At 43.9% G+C, this 16,805-nt stretch overlaps 1 protein-coding gene across 1 annotated transcript in view; it reads right to left on the bottom strand.

The window, feature by feature from the left end:
* The window catches only part of LOC124613363 (odorant receptor Or2-like), a 154,114-nt gene that overhangs the window by 105,334 nt on the left and 31,975 nt on the right, over positions 1–16,805 (bottom strand). Inside the window, exon 3 of the mRNA XM_047142062.1 lies at positions 16,352–16,464. Coding sequence (XP_046998018.1) covers positions 16,352–16,464 — 113 coding nt within the window. The remainder of the gene's footprint in view (positions 1–16,351; positions 16,465–16,805) is intronic.

Below are 16,805 nucleotides of genomic sequence, written 5' to 3'. Positions count from 1 at the left end.
GAACATTTTCTGTATCCAGAAAGGTCCGTACAGGACCTGCAACATGCGGTCGTGCATTATCCTGCTGAAATGTAGGGTTTTGCATGGATCGAATGAAGGGTAGAGCTACGGGTCGTCACACATGTGAAATGTAATGTCCACTGTTCAAAGTGATGTCAGTGCGAACAAGAGGTGACCGAGACTTATAACCAATGGCACCCCATACCATCACGCTGGGTGATACGCCAGTATGGCGATGACGAATACACGCTTCCAATATGCGTTCACCGATGTCGCCAAACACGGATGCGACCATCATGATGCTGTAAATAGAACTTGGACTCATCCGCAAAAAAGACGCTTTGCCATTCGTGCACCTAGGTTCGTCGTTGAGTACATCATCGCAGGCGCTCCTGTCTGTGATGCAGCGTCAAGGGTAACCGCAGCCATGGTCTCCCAGCTGATAGTCCATGCTTCTGCAAACGTCGTCGAACTGTTCGTGCAGATGGTTGTTGTCCTGTCAACGTCCCCATCTGTTGACTCAGGGATCGAGACGTGGCTGCACGATCCGTTACAGCCATACGGATAAGATGCCTGTCATCTCGACTGCTAGTGATACGAGGCCCTTGGGATCCAGCACGGCTTGCGTTATTACCCTCCTGAACCCACCATTCCATATTCTGCTAACAGACTTTGGATCTCGACCAAAACGAGTAGCAATGTCGCGATACGATAAATCGCAATCGGGATAGGCTACAATCCGATCTTTATCAAAGTCGGAAACGTGACGGTACGCATTTCTCCTCCATATATGAGGCATCACAACAACGTTTCACCAGGCAACGCTGGTCAACTGCTGTTTGTGTACGAGAAATCGGTAGGAAACTTCCCTCATGTCAGCACGTTGTAGGTGTCGCCACAGGCGCCAACCTTGTGTGAATGCTCCGAAAAGCTAATAATTTGCGTATCACAGCATCTTCTTCCTATCGGTTAAATTTCGCGTCTGTAGCAGGTCATCTTCGTGGTGTAGCAATTTTAATGGCCACTAGTGTATATTACTACAGGAACTGATGCGGGAATGTTCCACGATTCCCACAACAAATTCCGCATTTTTTCAATTAAAAACTTACCAAGAAAATATGTTGCATTACTTATTGAACACCCCTCGTAGTATTTTACAATCCACAACCTTAGCTCCAGCTAAAATGGAACATTCTAAATACATCATTAAGTGAAATGTAAGTTAATATATCCAGGACTGAGTTGTTAGTTTCATTGTTGAAAATAAAACATCTGTGTGATTGCTCTTCGAACCTCAAAAGACACTAGGAAAATTCTTAGTAATTGTGATTAAAGGATTTCTGAATTTGAGGCCGTTCTCATGTCCAACAATTTATTGCTAGTTTCGCGTAGATTGCGTAAATTTATTCTGTTTATCGAAATTAAGAGCTAATTAAAAGTTTAACTGCGGTTTCTTAAACTCTTTTTGTAAGTAACTTGATGCACAACAGTGTTTTTATTACTGTCACTCTCTTTCAGGTTTAGGCCTATACATGTTCCACCTTCAAGCGAAATTATAATTGTAAAAAGCTACTCAATGTTGTGTTTGTGTGAGGGTGGGAGGGGCGTTTACGAGAGTCCAACGGCGAGGTTATCAGCGCCCTTACACACAATAAAAGAAACGAATCTGGATAAAATAGTGAAATGTTAACATACGCGCTGAGATAACGAAGAAATACTGAAATGTGCTATGCAGAAGATTAAAACACAAGTAAAACGACAGAAGAGCTAAAGAAAGGACAGGGAATGTGACTGACTGACCACATACAAAAAACATGGGTGAGTCAGTCGCCCTGTGAACACATTGAAACCATTCCCTTAAAATTTTTGGAAAATATTGGACAATTCACACAACTTTAAAACTCGAATCACGTCTGCCGCAGCCCGCTGGTCGAGGAAAGGCACAGTACAATGAAATGTGGTGCACAGTGATCTGCGCGGCACAAGCACCACACACTGGATGTTTGTGACGGCGGAGTAAGAAGCCATGCTTCATAGGACTGTGGCCGATGCGAAGACGATTAAGAAGGGCCCTGTCCCGTCGACGTGGCTGGATGGAGGTACGCCACGGTCCAGTTGTGGACTTTACTACCCGGAGCTTATTGTCGGTCATTTCCAGACGCTCGTCTTCCCATCGAAGCATGACTGTGTACCTCAACAGCGAGGTGATAGCTTGAGTGGGATGGCACACTGAAAAAACAGAGGATCACCATACGCCTCCCTGGCTGCTAGATATGTTCCCTTTCGTTCCCCGCAATGCCGATGTCCCCTGGTACCCAGCAGAAAGACGCCTCCTTTCCCATGCATTGTAGTTGGAGGAGGGCACCCTGGAATACACTCACTGTCATCACGTATGTGTTTGGTGTATGCAAAATGTTCTGGAATTTCGTAGACGGCTTTCTCCACGGAAACACACAACGAAATTGTGTTAAAGATTTTACACAGAAAGTTCTTGTTCATGCACCTTTCTCACTTTGAGTGACTTCAGATGTCTTAGTTTGTAGACTAATAAGATGTCCCCTCTTATATAATCTCATGAACTTGACTCCCAGAGTAAGACTTCATCCATCTGAGACCTGTAACCATAGCGTGATTACTTTACAGCCGATAGACAATGCAGACAGAAATACACCACTATACACTACGAAATACAAGTCCACTTCGTAAACAGACTGCTGGAGCTGAGCTCTAATCGGTTAAACTGTGCATGTAATTACCACCAGAGACGGGAAGCTGCAGATTTGAACACTGTCATACATTTTCGTAAAAAAAAGCAAGCCTGCGTGAACTACAGATCAAAATAAAACTGGCCTGGAAAATATCTCATGCACCTGAAGTTAGGCAACCCAAATTACATAATCTGCTGCAGGCATGGATGATATGAGTTGGTTTTTCTATCTTATGGTGGATGACATATTTTCTGGGCTAGTTCTTTTCTTCGTCTCCCCCCAAACAAGCCTTCCTTGTGGTGCTCAAACTGTCAGGCACATGAGAAACGTTGAACAGAAAACGGCATCATGTGGTCCTCTGGGCTTGTGCTGCGGCTCTAATGAACTCATCGTCGATTTCACCTTCCATCCTTCCTTCATTTTTTTTCTTTATTGGATTTCAATCCCCCCCCCCCCCCAGAGGGGGGGGGGGGGGCTGGCAGCAGCGTAATATGCCGCTCTACAGCCTAAAGAAAAGTTAAAAAACATAATGATAATATAAACAAACAAGAAAAACAAGCAATAAAATCGTGACATTGTAAAAAACTGTAAAATGACGGAAAGTTGTGGAATTTAAAATATAAAAACACTGTGGTGACGATGCGGATGAAGATACATAAGGAGACAGGCATAATTAAAAAACACGGCGACAGTCTGGTTTCTGTTCACACGAGATAAGAAACATAACTAGCGACAGTATGGTGGCTGGTCGCAACACTGACAGCCGACGCACAAGACTGAACATTCATTTGTAACAGCACTATACAGGTGACACGGCGGCAGATGGGAGGGGGGGGGGACCGCACCTATGAGGGGGGAAAGCAGGGGGAAGAGAGAAAAGAAAAAAGGGGGAGCCGATGGAGGGAGGGGACATAGAAAAGGGGGGCTGGGCGGACACGACAATGAGTCGGAAAAGGCAGGGGAGGGGAGAGCAAAAGGACTCTGGGGGGAGAGGGGGGGGCAGAGAGAGGGTAGGTGGGAAAAAAACAGGTTGGAAGGGGGGTGAGAGGGAGCCTGGGGATAGGACAGAGGAAGGGATGGGGATCCTTCCTCCAGATGGTGAGACTTCTATGTAAATTGTTCAATCAGATTGTGAGAGAGAGGAAATACCAAGACAGTGGTGTGTATCACACATAACTGCTATCTAAAAAAGTAAGCAGGAAGCACCCAAATAATTATAGGGGGATTAGTGTTATGGCGTTTATAGCAGCCTTTACGGCGCTAAACTGAAAAACGGGTTGGAGAATGTGTGCAGTCCTAAAGGATCGACTGCACGGCGACCAGCGCAGCGCCGCGAAATGGCATCAAGAAGGCGCTGACTCGCGCGCCAATGGATGGAGCGGGTAGCTCCACACTAGGAAGACAGAGATCGGCGCCCCCTGTCAACGCAACCAGCGAGTAACAGTGTGTATATTAACTGCTGCTAGGAGACACAAGAAGCATCTCAAGCCACATCATAACGAGAAGTTAAGTTACGTTTTTTTTCCTTCTTAGAAATAAGAAATTCTAATAATTTGAAAGTGTTATGAACAGATCATTTTAGATTCCTGCCACCGGCTATTGCAACTTCTCTCCTTCCTTGTTTGTGTCGGCGCTGACTACCACAGTGGCTGACACAAAACAGTGAGATCAAGGGGAAAGATACAAGACGGAGAAGCAGGTTTCACAGTTGAATGATCTTGTAGGGATGATAAGTCTAGCCTTAGACAAATAAGTGGGAAGGCTTATTCCAAGGGTCCAACAGCCTTGCCGCAGTGGATACACCGGTTCCCGTCAGATCACCGAAGTTAAATGCTGTAGGGGATGGCCAGCAGTTGGATGGGTGACCGTCTGGGCCGCCATGCGCTGTTGCCATTCTTCGGTGTGCACTCAGCCTCGTGATGCCAATTGAGGAGCAACTCGACCGAATAGTAGCTGCTGCGATCACAGAAAACTATCATAACGACCAGGAGAGAGGTGTGCTGACCACATGCCATTCCTATCCTCATCCTCAGATGAGGATGACACGGCGGTCGGATGGTCCCGATGGGCCACTTCTGGCCTGAAGACGGAGTGCTCTTATTCTAAGGGTCAGCGAGTACAGTTTATATTTGTAGGTTTAGAAAAGCACATGATTCCTCTCCCATCACCACACCATGGGAAGCCATGGAGTATATAGGTGTAGAAGCACAACAAATATCTCTGATTCGTAGAATATATAGAATATACCACCAATCGTATTCAGCAGTGCAAGTAGGGAGAAAGCTGAGTGAGACATTCCAAACATCGAAAGGACTTAGATTGGGCTGCAGTATGTCGCCGACCCTGTTTAAAATATATATGCAGTATATATTGGAACAGTGGAATCAGTTTTCCGAAGGTATGGGAATTCCTTTCCAGCGTGATACTATCCACTCATTACTATTTGCCGATGATCAAGTACTGATATCATGAAGTAGAGAGGATGTCAAATTTATGAAAAAGAAGTTAATGGAAGCACTTGAACTAGGCGGGCTTAGAATAAATATGATAAAAACCGTAACATCTGTTAGTGGGAAGAGATGGAAGGGGTATAGTGCTGCCATAAGGAACTATTAAAGCTGTAAATCAGTTTAAATACTTAGCTCGGAAAGCTATGAAGTAATGTGGAAAGCGGGGTACAGCAGCCAAGAGGAGCAATTAAAATGCTAAATGAGTTCTGTGGAACCAGGAAGTATCAAAAGAAACAAAGAAGAGGATTGTGCAAACAATAGTGGAAAGTATACTTACGTACGGTGCAGAAGGCTGGACCCTGGGGGAGCGGCAAAGAAGCAGAGTACAGGCAGCAGAGATGGATGGAGCCAGGATACGTAGAACAGGATAGAGAAGAAATGAGTAAATTAGGCTGACAACGAATATGGAACAACCAGTAGCGAAAAAAATTGAGAACAGAGCTCTTCAGTGGTATGGCCTTGGCTACGGAAAATGGAGCAAGGACGATGGCCAAAAGTAATCCTGGAATGGTCGTCGCCAGGAAGGAGGATGTGTGGACGGCCGAGACTAATATGGAGAGCGGGAGTAATTACATTGATAAGGAAGAGAGATCTGAAAGAGAAAGACTGCCATGATCGTGAAGGCTGGCGAATGGGAATACAGAAAAACTGCTGAACAGTGGAGAAGCCCTTAAAATTAAAAATGAAATCCTTCCTTCCTGGTACCAAGGGGATCATCGAGCGTAATGTCCCCCATTGACGCCATCAGCTGTACCGCATCCTATGTGATACAGTGCCAAGATATTCAGGGCTTAATCCAGTAAGTGTAGGGTAAGATAAGGAGCAAAAGCTTTGAAATTCAACCAGGCAAAGGGACGAGTTGCCTTTATAAGTGTATGGAGCACATGGACCACTTGCAATGGGTATTGAACACAAATTATTATTTTGCCTAAGATTAATAGATTTCGGGAAGGCTCTTGATTCAGTTTCTACAAATCCTGTACCAAAGGCTCTTACACAACAAGGCACTAATTCAACGTGAATATACTGAAGAATATGTACAACATTGCTATATCTTGGAACAAAATTCGCCAGATTACCAGAAATTTCAGATTTGATAGAGGAGTCAGACTAAGGAGACCCCGTATCATGAAAACTACTTTCAACTTAGAACTAATTAAACCTAATTAACCTAAGAACATCACAAACATCCATGCCCGAGGCAGGATTCGAACCTGCGACCGTTGCAGTCACGCGGTTCCGGACTGAAGCGCCTAGAACCGCACGGTCACAACGGCCGGCTACTTTCAACAGTGTAGAGGAAGATTACTTAGAAAAAACGGCTTCCGATTCAGAAAGGACGAACTGTGGAAGACATGAGTGTGGCGAAAACATTTTTAAAGCAATACATTCACGAACAACAGCGGAGAATTGAGAAGGTAGTCATTACTTCCCTCTTTCCCCCTCCTTAAATCTCCCTTCCCCAAAACTCGCTATACTAATAAACATCTACTTTACACACCAAGATATTAATGTACATCTGCACAAATCTTCATTACTATTGCCAATTTTTCTCATGTTTATCGTTATTAATTGATTTTTTACTGTTATTATTATTGCTTTTATCATAATCTGTATGTATAGCACCTGTTGTAAAACTACTGCCAGAATTTACTTTATTAGGTCTTAGTCATATTTATCATTATTTTTTGATTTTTGTTTACTGTTATTATTATTGCTTTTATCATAATCTGTATGCATAGCACCTGTTGTAAAAAGACTGCCGCATTTACTTTATTAGGTCTTAGTCACTACTCTATATTCATATTGTCACTAGAGTAATCTAATTTTCTTATTTAAACTATTGTCATGATGTAACTCTGATGTGTGAAATGCTGCATGTGTGGAACACTGGTCCGATGTAAGAGAGGGCCTGATGGCCCTAATATGATCAGGTTAAATAAATAAATAAATAATAAAATAAAATAAAATATGACTGGCTGATGAATTTTAGTATTAAGGGTAGTTAGAGGTACTATATAAGAAAAGAGTGGAGAGTAACAACAGCGGACTTACAATAATTCCTTGAGGTACACTGGATGTTACTTCGCTGCACATGACTTCTTTCTGTTGAGAATGATATACTAAGTTCTTTTAGTTAGGAAATCTTCAATCCAGTCGCTTATCTTTTCGTATTTTCAGCACGAATTTGGTTTACTAGACAACAGTGCGAAAGTGAGCAAGCTGGGTTTCACACGATAGGTTTTATTGGAAACCACATTGATTCCTACATGGGAGTTCTTCAATTTCCAGGTAAGTGTTCATATGCGAGCTCAATGTATGTTCCACAACTCTACAAGCAATTCACGTCAATGAGCTATATCTTTAGTTCTGCGCGCCATTTTCCAGTCACATGACTTCTTTCAGCGACCTTCGGTATGCTGAAGCATACAAGGGGCCAGTTACTCCAAATACGTACTTAATTTACAAAAACCTAATGGGCATTCCTGGAGTATGTGTGGCCTTTTCTCTGTCAGGTAATTCTAGTTGTTTTTTAGTTCACACTGACATGCTTTTATATCTGTAAACTCGTAACTCGACGAATCTTGTAAACAGAGACACGGGCTTTCAGCTTAGTACAGCTTGGGATCCAGCACTGGCCATATTGAAGTCGCTTCGAGCAGAGAGGAATACTATTGGTCATGAGACTGACGACGATTCGCCAGCAACATAAATATTCTGTTGACAACGGGAGAATAATCAAGGCGCCTACGTGGACGCGCAGTTTTGCTTGCGGCTTCCGTCAGAGGTCGCTGGGGCGGCCGATGGCAGCGCAGAGTAACAGCGGCAGCCTCCGCGCTTGCGGCCTCCGACAGAGGTCGCTGGGGCGGCCGATGGCAGCGCAGAGCAGCGGCGGCAGCCTCCGCGCGTGCGCCGAAGTATTTGGTTCTTCATCCTGTTGGTGGCGTTACTGTCCTTCCAACTACTAGCTGATATCGTCGCTATTGGCCATCGAATTTGGCGCCTCCACGCATGCGCACTTCCTGTCTAAAACTGGCATAAATAGGGGGCACTGGTCCTGCCTTAGCAGTGTGTTCGTCGCACCTGAAGATGTCGGCCAGTTGCGCTGACGAAATATTGTGGAGTTTGCACTATGACATCCGACGTCTCGCCCGAGAACCATATATACAACATGTCCGTCGGGAAAGCCTCAAGCAACACAAAACAAACGTTATTAACATTCTACATCTTTATTCTTCATGCCTACACATCTGCAGCCCGCTGCCGCTAGAGAGTCTCTAACATGGCAGTGTGTAACGTGCGTGAGAAACAGCGTGCTGTAATCGAGTTTCGAATTCGAAGAATTCGTCCACACATCGAGTACCCTCCCCTTCAGCTTGGATTACGCCATACCACACACGAGCGCTGCGACATCTCCAACAATCCGACGCCTTGAGTTCACTGTCATCGATCAGTTTCCAAAACTTATAGAACGCTTTCGAGGACTTCACTTTGATAGTGATGAAGCGGTGCAAGCAGAGATGATGTTGTGACTCCATCAAGCATTCTACAGTGACGATATAAAAAAAATGGCCACTACTTGGGGGACATGCGTCGCCAGGACGACTATATTGAGAAATAAACTTGTAAACATGAATAATAAAGATGCAGAATATTAATAATGTTTTCTTTTATTTAAAAAGCTTTAAGAGTTTTAACATATTCGGAGGCACTACTTTTCAGAACGCCTTCGTACGTTGCACCGAAGCTCCTCTGCCAACTCAGCAGATAAGATCATCCTCTTGAATTCACTGAACGCTTCTTCCACAGCTGATCTTTCGTTTGTTTTGGTCATTTTTAGTGATCACATTCTGTAGTTTGTCACTGCTATTCAAAATATCATTGTACAGGGTGTTTATAAATGAATATCGGGGTTTTAATGCTTTATAATATTTATTGTATTAAACTTACAGTTATAAATGATATGTAAAATGAAAGAGTAACTCAAACAGTTTTACTAAGAACCTTATAAATGTTCAATGTGAGCACCATTTGTCGCATGGCACACATCAAGTCTATAGCCGAGTTCTTCCCAAACGTTGATAAGTGTGTCTTCAGTGATTGTAGCAACAGCTGCTTCAATCCGGTTTCTTAATTCGGGGAGGTCTGCTGGTAGCGGAGGCACGTACACACGATCCATGATGAAGCCCCAAAGGAAAAAATCGCATGGCGTTAGGTCAGGTGAACGTAGAGGCCATGCAAAGCAAGCCCTGTCATTGGACCCCTTGAGGCCTATCCAGCGCTTGGGTACAGTGAATATGTGCCGTGTGACAAATCGTGCTCACACTGAACATTTATAAGGTTCTTGGTAAAACTGTTCGAGTTGCTCTTTCATTTGACATAACATTTATAACTGTAAGTTTAATGTAATAAATATTATAAAGCGTTAAAACCCCGATATTCATTTATAAACACCCTGTATGTATGTGCTAGAGAAAAGTATGGACATTTTGCCGGTTATTAGCTGTGTGCGCACGATGCCTAACCATACTACTACAAAAGAAATTTGAGGATAAATCAGTAAATGAAACAGAATATTCGTAATTCTTGTGGTACGGTAATATGGGACCAAACTATTTAATCTAACTTAAACTAACTTACGCTAAGGACAACACACAAACCCATGCCCGAGGGCCAACTCGAACCTCCGACGGGAGGAGCCGCGCGAACCGTGACAAGGCACCTTGGACCTCGCGACTACCCAGCGCGGCTCTAAATTCTTCGGTGTACATATTGATAGGAACTTGAAGTCATGCGTTAGATATTTTCTTAAATGTCTAAACTCTGCATCTCTTGCATCACGAATAATATCAGATTATTTTGGATGAAAATGTGAAAACGTTGACTTGGATTGGATTGGATTGGATTGTTTGGGGGAAGAGACCAAACAGCGAGGTCATCGGTCCCATTGGATTAAGTAAGGACGGGGAAGGAAGTCGGCCGTGCCCTTTCAAAGGAACCATCCTGGCATTTGCCTGGAGCGATTTAGGGAAATCACGGAAAACCTAAATGAGGATGGCCAGACGCGGGATTGAACCGCCGTCCTCCCGAATGCGAGTCCAGTGTCCTAACCACTGCGCCACCTCGCTCGGTACGTTGACTTGCTTTTCCACTTTTCATTCACTAATGTGGGTACCGTACTGAGGTACGTCGTCACCGAGTAAACAATAACAAGGATAATATTTAGAGTTCACTGTGAAATCCTTTCCAAACTGCTCTTTAAACAGTTCAACATACTGTTAACAGCATCACCAGTACATTTACTCCACTAGGAAGTTTGTCAACGAATAATCACACTTTCAAAAACAACAGTATCATTCTTAAATATGATAACGGAAGAAGAAAGAACGTGATTATTCACGACTCAGTCTTAGTCTGGCATAGAAAGAAGTGAATAAATAAGTTAACAAATAATAAAATTAACTTTAATTAATAATTAATTAAAAAACGCAAACTGAAATCATGTCTACGTGACAACTCCTTTTACTTCATAGAATTCCTGAATGTGTGATGAACTGGTGTGTGTGTGTGTGTGTGTGTGTGTGAGAGAGAGAGAGAGAGAGAGAGAGAGAGAGAGAGAGAGAGAGAGAGACTGAACTTATTAAAAGTATGAACCACTGTATGGTATAGCCGTACTCCGCAGACGAAAGTTTCGAGGACATCGATGGCAGTGACCTTTTACTAGATGTATGACGGTGTTTTCCCGCTGAATATGTAACCAATATGAATTGTAAAGGACCATGAAGATAGTGAAGGTATCATCGAAATCGCTCGCAAATAAGGAAAAAGTAAAAAAAGGTTCAAATGGCTCTAAGCACTATGGGACATAACATCTGAGGTCATCAGTCCTCTAGACTTAGAACTACTTAAACTTAACTAACCTAAGGACATCACACACATCCATTCCCGAGGCAGGATTCGAACCTGCGACCGTAGCAGGCGCGCAGCTCCGGACTGAAGCGCCTAGAACCGCTTGGCCACAGCGGCCGGCGAAAAACTAAAACGCATAGCTTAAGGTATTACCATTACTGCACATAAATATACATCTGCTGTCCGTATTGCAATCAGAAAATGAATGTATAGAAACTGTCATGAGAATGGTCATTACGTAATCATGTCTTATACTTAGAGGGGGTGCACTGTAATTTTGAGACTGACTCGTTCCGTGTTACAGTGAGAGACCTTGGAACTAAATTAAGCCAAAATAAACTAAGATTGTGAGCCAAGGAGCTAAACTAAACGGATAACCTTACAGCTGCTCTGCCTTCTTCAATTTTTTTCATACTTATAGGATTTCAAGCTCGACGCCTGGGTATCAGTTACATAAAGCACTAAGACACAATTCTTTAAATAAATTGTCTTTCAAGATCAGAAAATTTATTTTAAAACATTTCGACACAGTTGATATTTTGGCCGGTGACTGAGTGCATTTTCCGGAAGCTGAGAGCTTAACGTAAACATCTAGTAATCATAAAGTCTTTCTTCCAATCTCATTGGTAGTGCGTAGTGTGAAAATCTTGGAACCAAGATATCAACGGTACGAATCTCACCAGTTCCCTCGTTTTTCTGCCTTGTCAATTATATTCTGTATTCATTATCAAATGAAAATATTAAGCGACAAATACTCTATCAAAAATTTTTAAAAAATTTACATTTTTTTAAAAATTTTTGTTATTATTCGTATGAAAATAGATTAAAATTTGGTACAGACATACGATATGTCTTACTGTTAAATGAAAAAAATATATAGCCTAAATCAATAATACTTTCCATACCTGCAAACAAAAAGTATTTCATTTTCTACTTTGTGTTTCGTATTTTTGTAGCAATTTCAGTTTCTTGTAATGTGATTAGTAACTCAGGACAACGCAGCCGCTGGAGAGAGCAGAAAAATGGTGTATCTCAGGGAAGCGTCTTGGCTCTACTTCTCTTCAACATTTATACCAACGACCAGCCATTGACCCCGGGCACAAGGAGATTCTTATATGCAGATGACTTAGCCCTTGCTACGCAGACCTCATGCTTTGAAACAGTGGAAAGAAACCTAACAACTGCACTTAGAACATTGTCAAGTCACTACAATCGGAACCAACTCAGACCAAACCCTTCGAAGACACAAGTGTGTGCCTTTCATTCTAGGAACAGGGAAGCTAATCTTGAGCTACATGTTGATGGTCAGGCATCCAATTGCAGCATCATCACGCCCCTAAATATTTGGGAGTCACTCACGACAGAACTCTGACATTCGAAACTCACTGCAAGAACACCAAAATGAAAATCTCCACTCGAAACAACCTAATTCGCAAACTAGCGGGGTTCCCAGGTAAATGCCGTGTTTCTTGACTTCCGTAAGGCGTTCGATACAGTTCCCCACAGTCGTTTAATAAACAAAAAAGAGCATATGGACCATCAGACCAATTGTGTGATTGGATTGAAGAGTTCCTAGATAACAGAACGCAGCATGTCATTCTCAATGGAGAGAAGTCTTTCAAAGTAAGAGTGATTTCAGGTGTGCCGCAGGGGAGTGTCGTAGGACCGTTGCTATTCACAGTATACATAAATGACCTTATGGACAACATCGGAAGTTCACTGAGGCTTTTTGCGAATGATGCTGTGACATATATCGAGAAGTTGTAAGAACGGAAAATTGTACTGAAATGCTGGAGGACCTGCAACGAATTGACGCATGGTGCAGGGAATGGGAATTGAATCTCAATGCAGACAAGTGTAATGTGCTGTGAATACATAGAAAGAAAGATCCTTTATCATTTAGCTACAATATAGCAGGTCAGCAACTGGAAGCAGTTAATTCCTTGAATTATCTGGGAGTAGGCATTAGGAGTGATTTAAAATGGAGTGATCATATAAAGTTGATCGTCGGTAAAGCGGATCCCGGACTGAGATTCATTGGAAGAATCCTTAGGAAATGCAATCCGAAAACAAAGGAAGTAGGTTACAGTACACTTGTTCGCCCACTGCTTGAATATTGCTCACCAGTGTGGGATCCGTACCAGATAGGGTTGATAGAAGAGATAGAGAAGATCCAACAGAGAGCAGCGCGCTTCGTTACAGGATCATTTAGTAATCGCGAAAGCGTTACGAAGATGACAGATAAACTCCAGTGGAAAACTCTGCAGGAGAGACGCTCAGTAGCTCGGTATGGGCTTTTGTTGAAGTTTCGAGAACATATGGCTCGGAGCACTATGGGACTTAACATCTATGGTCATCAGTCCCCTAGAACTTAGAACTACTTAAACCTAACTAACCTAAGGACAGCACACAACACCCAGCCATCACGAGGCAGAGAAAATCCCTGACCCCGCCGGGAATCGAACCCGGGAACCCGGGCGTGGGAAGCGAGAACGCTACCGCACGACCACGAGATGCGGGCTCGAGAACATACCTTCACCGAGGAGTCAAGCAGTATATTGCTCCTCCTAAGTATATCTCGCGAAGAGACCACGAGGGTAAAATCAGAGAGATTAGAGCTCACACAGAGGCATACCGACAATCTTTCTTTCCACGAACAATACAAGATTGGAATAGAAGGGAGAACCGATAGAGGTACTCAAGGTACCCTCCGTCACACACCGTCAGGTGACTTGCGGAGTATGGATGTAGATGTAGACGAGTGGGGCTCATATCCACAAACTATTCGCTCTTCTGCAACGGCACTGTGCTTTTCTACTGCCGAATATGCTTCCCCAGTCTGGTACAGGCCATCCCACGCCAGACAAGTAGACACTGCTCTCAACGAAACCTTCAGGTTGATCACAGGTTGTTTAGGACCTGAGCAGTGGCTGCAGTGGCTGCCAACAAGCAGAGACTGAAAGTGGAACAGAACAGTGCCCATCCACTGCACGGACATAATCCACCACAGCAACGGCTGAGCTCGCGAAAGAGCTTCCTGAGAACATCCGAGAAGCTCACCATTTCACCAGAGAAGGCAAGGCTGGAGTTACGGAAGAAGTTGATGCCTCACCTGCGCGGATGGATGCCAGGAGCTGAAGAACTACCATCTCGACACAATGAAATCTGGATGGTGTGGAAATCTGTAAACAGATTACGGTTGGTTGGGTGGTTGTTTGGGGAAGGAGGCCAGACAGCGTGCTCATCGGTCTCATCGGGTTAGGGAAGAATGGGGAAGGAAGTCGGCCGTGCCCTTTCAGAGGAACCATCCCGGCATTTGCCTGGAGTGATTTAGGGAAATCACAGAAAACCTAAATCAGGATAGCCGGACCCGAGATTGAACCGTCGTCCTCCCGAATGCGAGTCCAGTGTCTAACCACTGCGCCACCTCGCTCGGTAACAGATTACGATCAGGAGTTGAACGATCTAGAGAAAACCTGAAGAGATGGGGCTTCATAACAGAAGATACGTTCTGTGATTGTGGACAAGGACAAACCACAAGCCACATGCTTCAGTGCCCTTTGTGTCCTATGTCCTGCACGAAGAATGATCTCCTGCAAGCCTACCGAGCGAGGTGGCGCAGTGGTTAGACACTGGACTCGCATTCGGGAGGACGACGGTTCAATCCCGCGTCCGGCCATCCTGATTTAGGTTTTCCGTGATTTCCCTAAATCGCTCCAGGCAAATGCCGGGATGGTTCCTTTCAAAGGGCACGGCCGACTTCCTTCCCCGTCCTTCCCTAATCCGATGAGACCGATGACCTCGCTGTCTGGTCTCCTTCCCCCAAAAACCACCACCACCGCCTGCAAGCCACTCCAAGCGCCTTGGAGGTTGCAAAGTACTGGGCACATGTAATATAAATACAATTTGTATGTATATATGTGTGTATGGCTACTGTATATTTGTATGTTTCTGACTCGAGAATATATGTAGTAACTAAAAATAAAAAGATGTAATTTTTTATTAAATGTTAAGATTCAATATATTATTTTCCATTTCCATTTGTTAGTAGATATGAAACTGAAATAAAAGCGAGAAAAGTTTGTTGCAGGAGAGATTCGAATCATTGGCATACAATTACAAGACTTGTACGCTACCCACCTTTTTCCCAGTGTGTGGCCTTCGTCTACTTTCTGACGTAGACTAGCAGTCATATTAAGAATTGCAGCATACATATTACTTATAATAAATGACATCGACTCTTGCCGATAATACTTTTATTAAATTAATAACAAAGACCCAGAATGTCTTAGAAAACAAGAATGGAAAAAAGAGAGTTGGAGTTAGATAGATGTGAACCTGCTACCTTTTGCTTGAATGTTTACGATACTTCTTTTTCCTGATCGCTGTCCTTATGAAAAAATATATTAATAAAAAAGCTGCAGAATGCAACTACGAGTCAAACACAGGTCCTCCGTCCCACATCTAAAGTCCTTTTCTGATACAAAAACACAAGCATAAACTTTATCTCCAAAAAACACAGCAAGTCAGCAGAAAACGTCAGAAAATGTAAATGGGGAAAACTGACCGTTCCTTGTAAGCGGACGGAAGATAGGAATGATGGGAGATGAACGCATGCGGGGCAGCGCCTACGGCTTGGTGACAGGGCATGGCGAGGGGTGTGGTGGGGAGGGAGGGGGCCGGAATTGGCAGGAGTCGACTACACGATACCTGGCCATAGCGTCTCCAACCGGAAGCCGACAAGAACGGACAGTCATGGAAGGAGATAGTTACGATCGTGAAATTCCATCATGTAGCACAGCAGTAGTAGGTAACGGAGAGAGTGGTAGAAGTGACCTTCGACAGCAGTCGGGCTAACCGCGCCAGGCACACCTCACGGAAGTAATTCGAGAAATAGGAGCGTTAGCGTGGACGTCGTTCAATCACCACATGTGCAATCTGTAGGAGGGTCCAAAGACCGAGCCGCGATTTGACCCCGTCACACAGCTATGAGCGACTATGTCATTTAGTTCGAATTGTTTCGTACTTATCAGCATTTGGATATCTTCTAATCTTCAAAGGCGATTTTGTGTGAGTTTTTTGAGAATTGCGTCGTTCTGTTTTAGGAGATTTATTACCGACACAGATCCAAATGTTATAAATTTGAAGAAAAGCGAAGAAATCCCTTTGGAGGAACTCCTGGGCAGGTAAAGGTGAGGCGCAGCGCCGGACAGCGAGACTCACCGGAAGACATCCTCAGTGCCCTCGCTGAGGTCCTCCGCGTGAAGCAGCACCTCCCCGCTCAGCTCCCGCAGTAGCGCGTCCACTTTGGGTCTGGCCAAGTAGAATTGCACCATCTGTCAACACACACACATCCGCACACCTACTATTTAGCAAAGAGAATGTCTCCAGCATCCTACCTGCTTGGAGCGCTGTCATCATAGACGATGCATTGTTAACTACGAGAGGCGCTCAATAAGTACAGCAACACTTTTTTTTCTCGGAAAATTTCGGTTGAAATAATGCGGAATCCTTTGGGACATCGTGGCTTCTGTAAAGGAGGTGAGTTCCAAGCAGAGAGCTGTTCAAATGGTTCAAATGGCCTCTGAGCACTATGGGACTTAACATCTAAGGTCATCAGTCCCCTAGAACTTAGAACTACTTAAACTTAACTAACCTAAGGACATCACACACATCC

The sequence above is a fragment of the Schistocerca americana genome, chromosome 4 (assembly GCF_021461395.2).
Source record: "Schistocerca americana isolate TAMUIC-IGC-003095 chromosome 4, iqSchAmer2.1, whole genome shotgun sequence".
Taxonomy (NCBI): domain Eukaryota; kingdom Metazoa; phylum Arthropoda; class Insecta; order Orthoptera; family Acrididae; genus Schistocerca; species Schistocerca americana.
The sequence above is the reverse complement of the archived record's forward strand: the minus strand, read 5'-3'. Positions and strand labels throughout refer to the sequence as shown.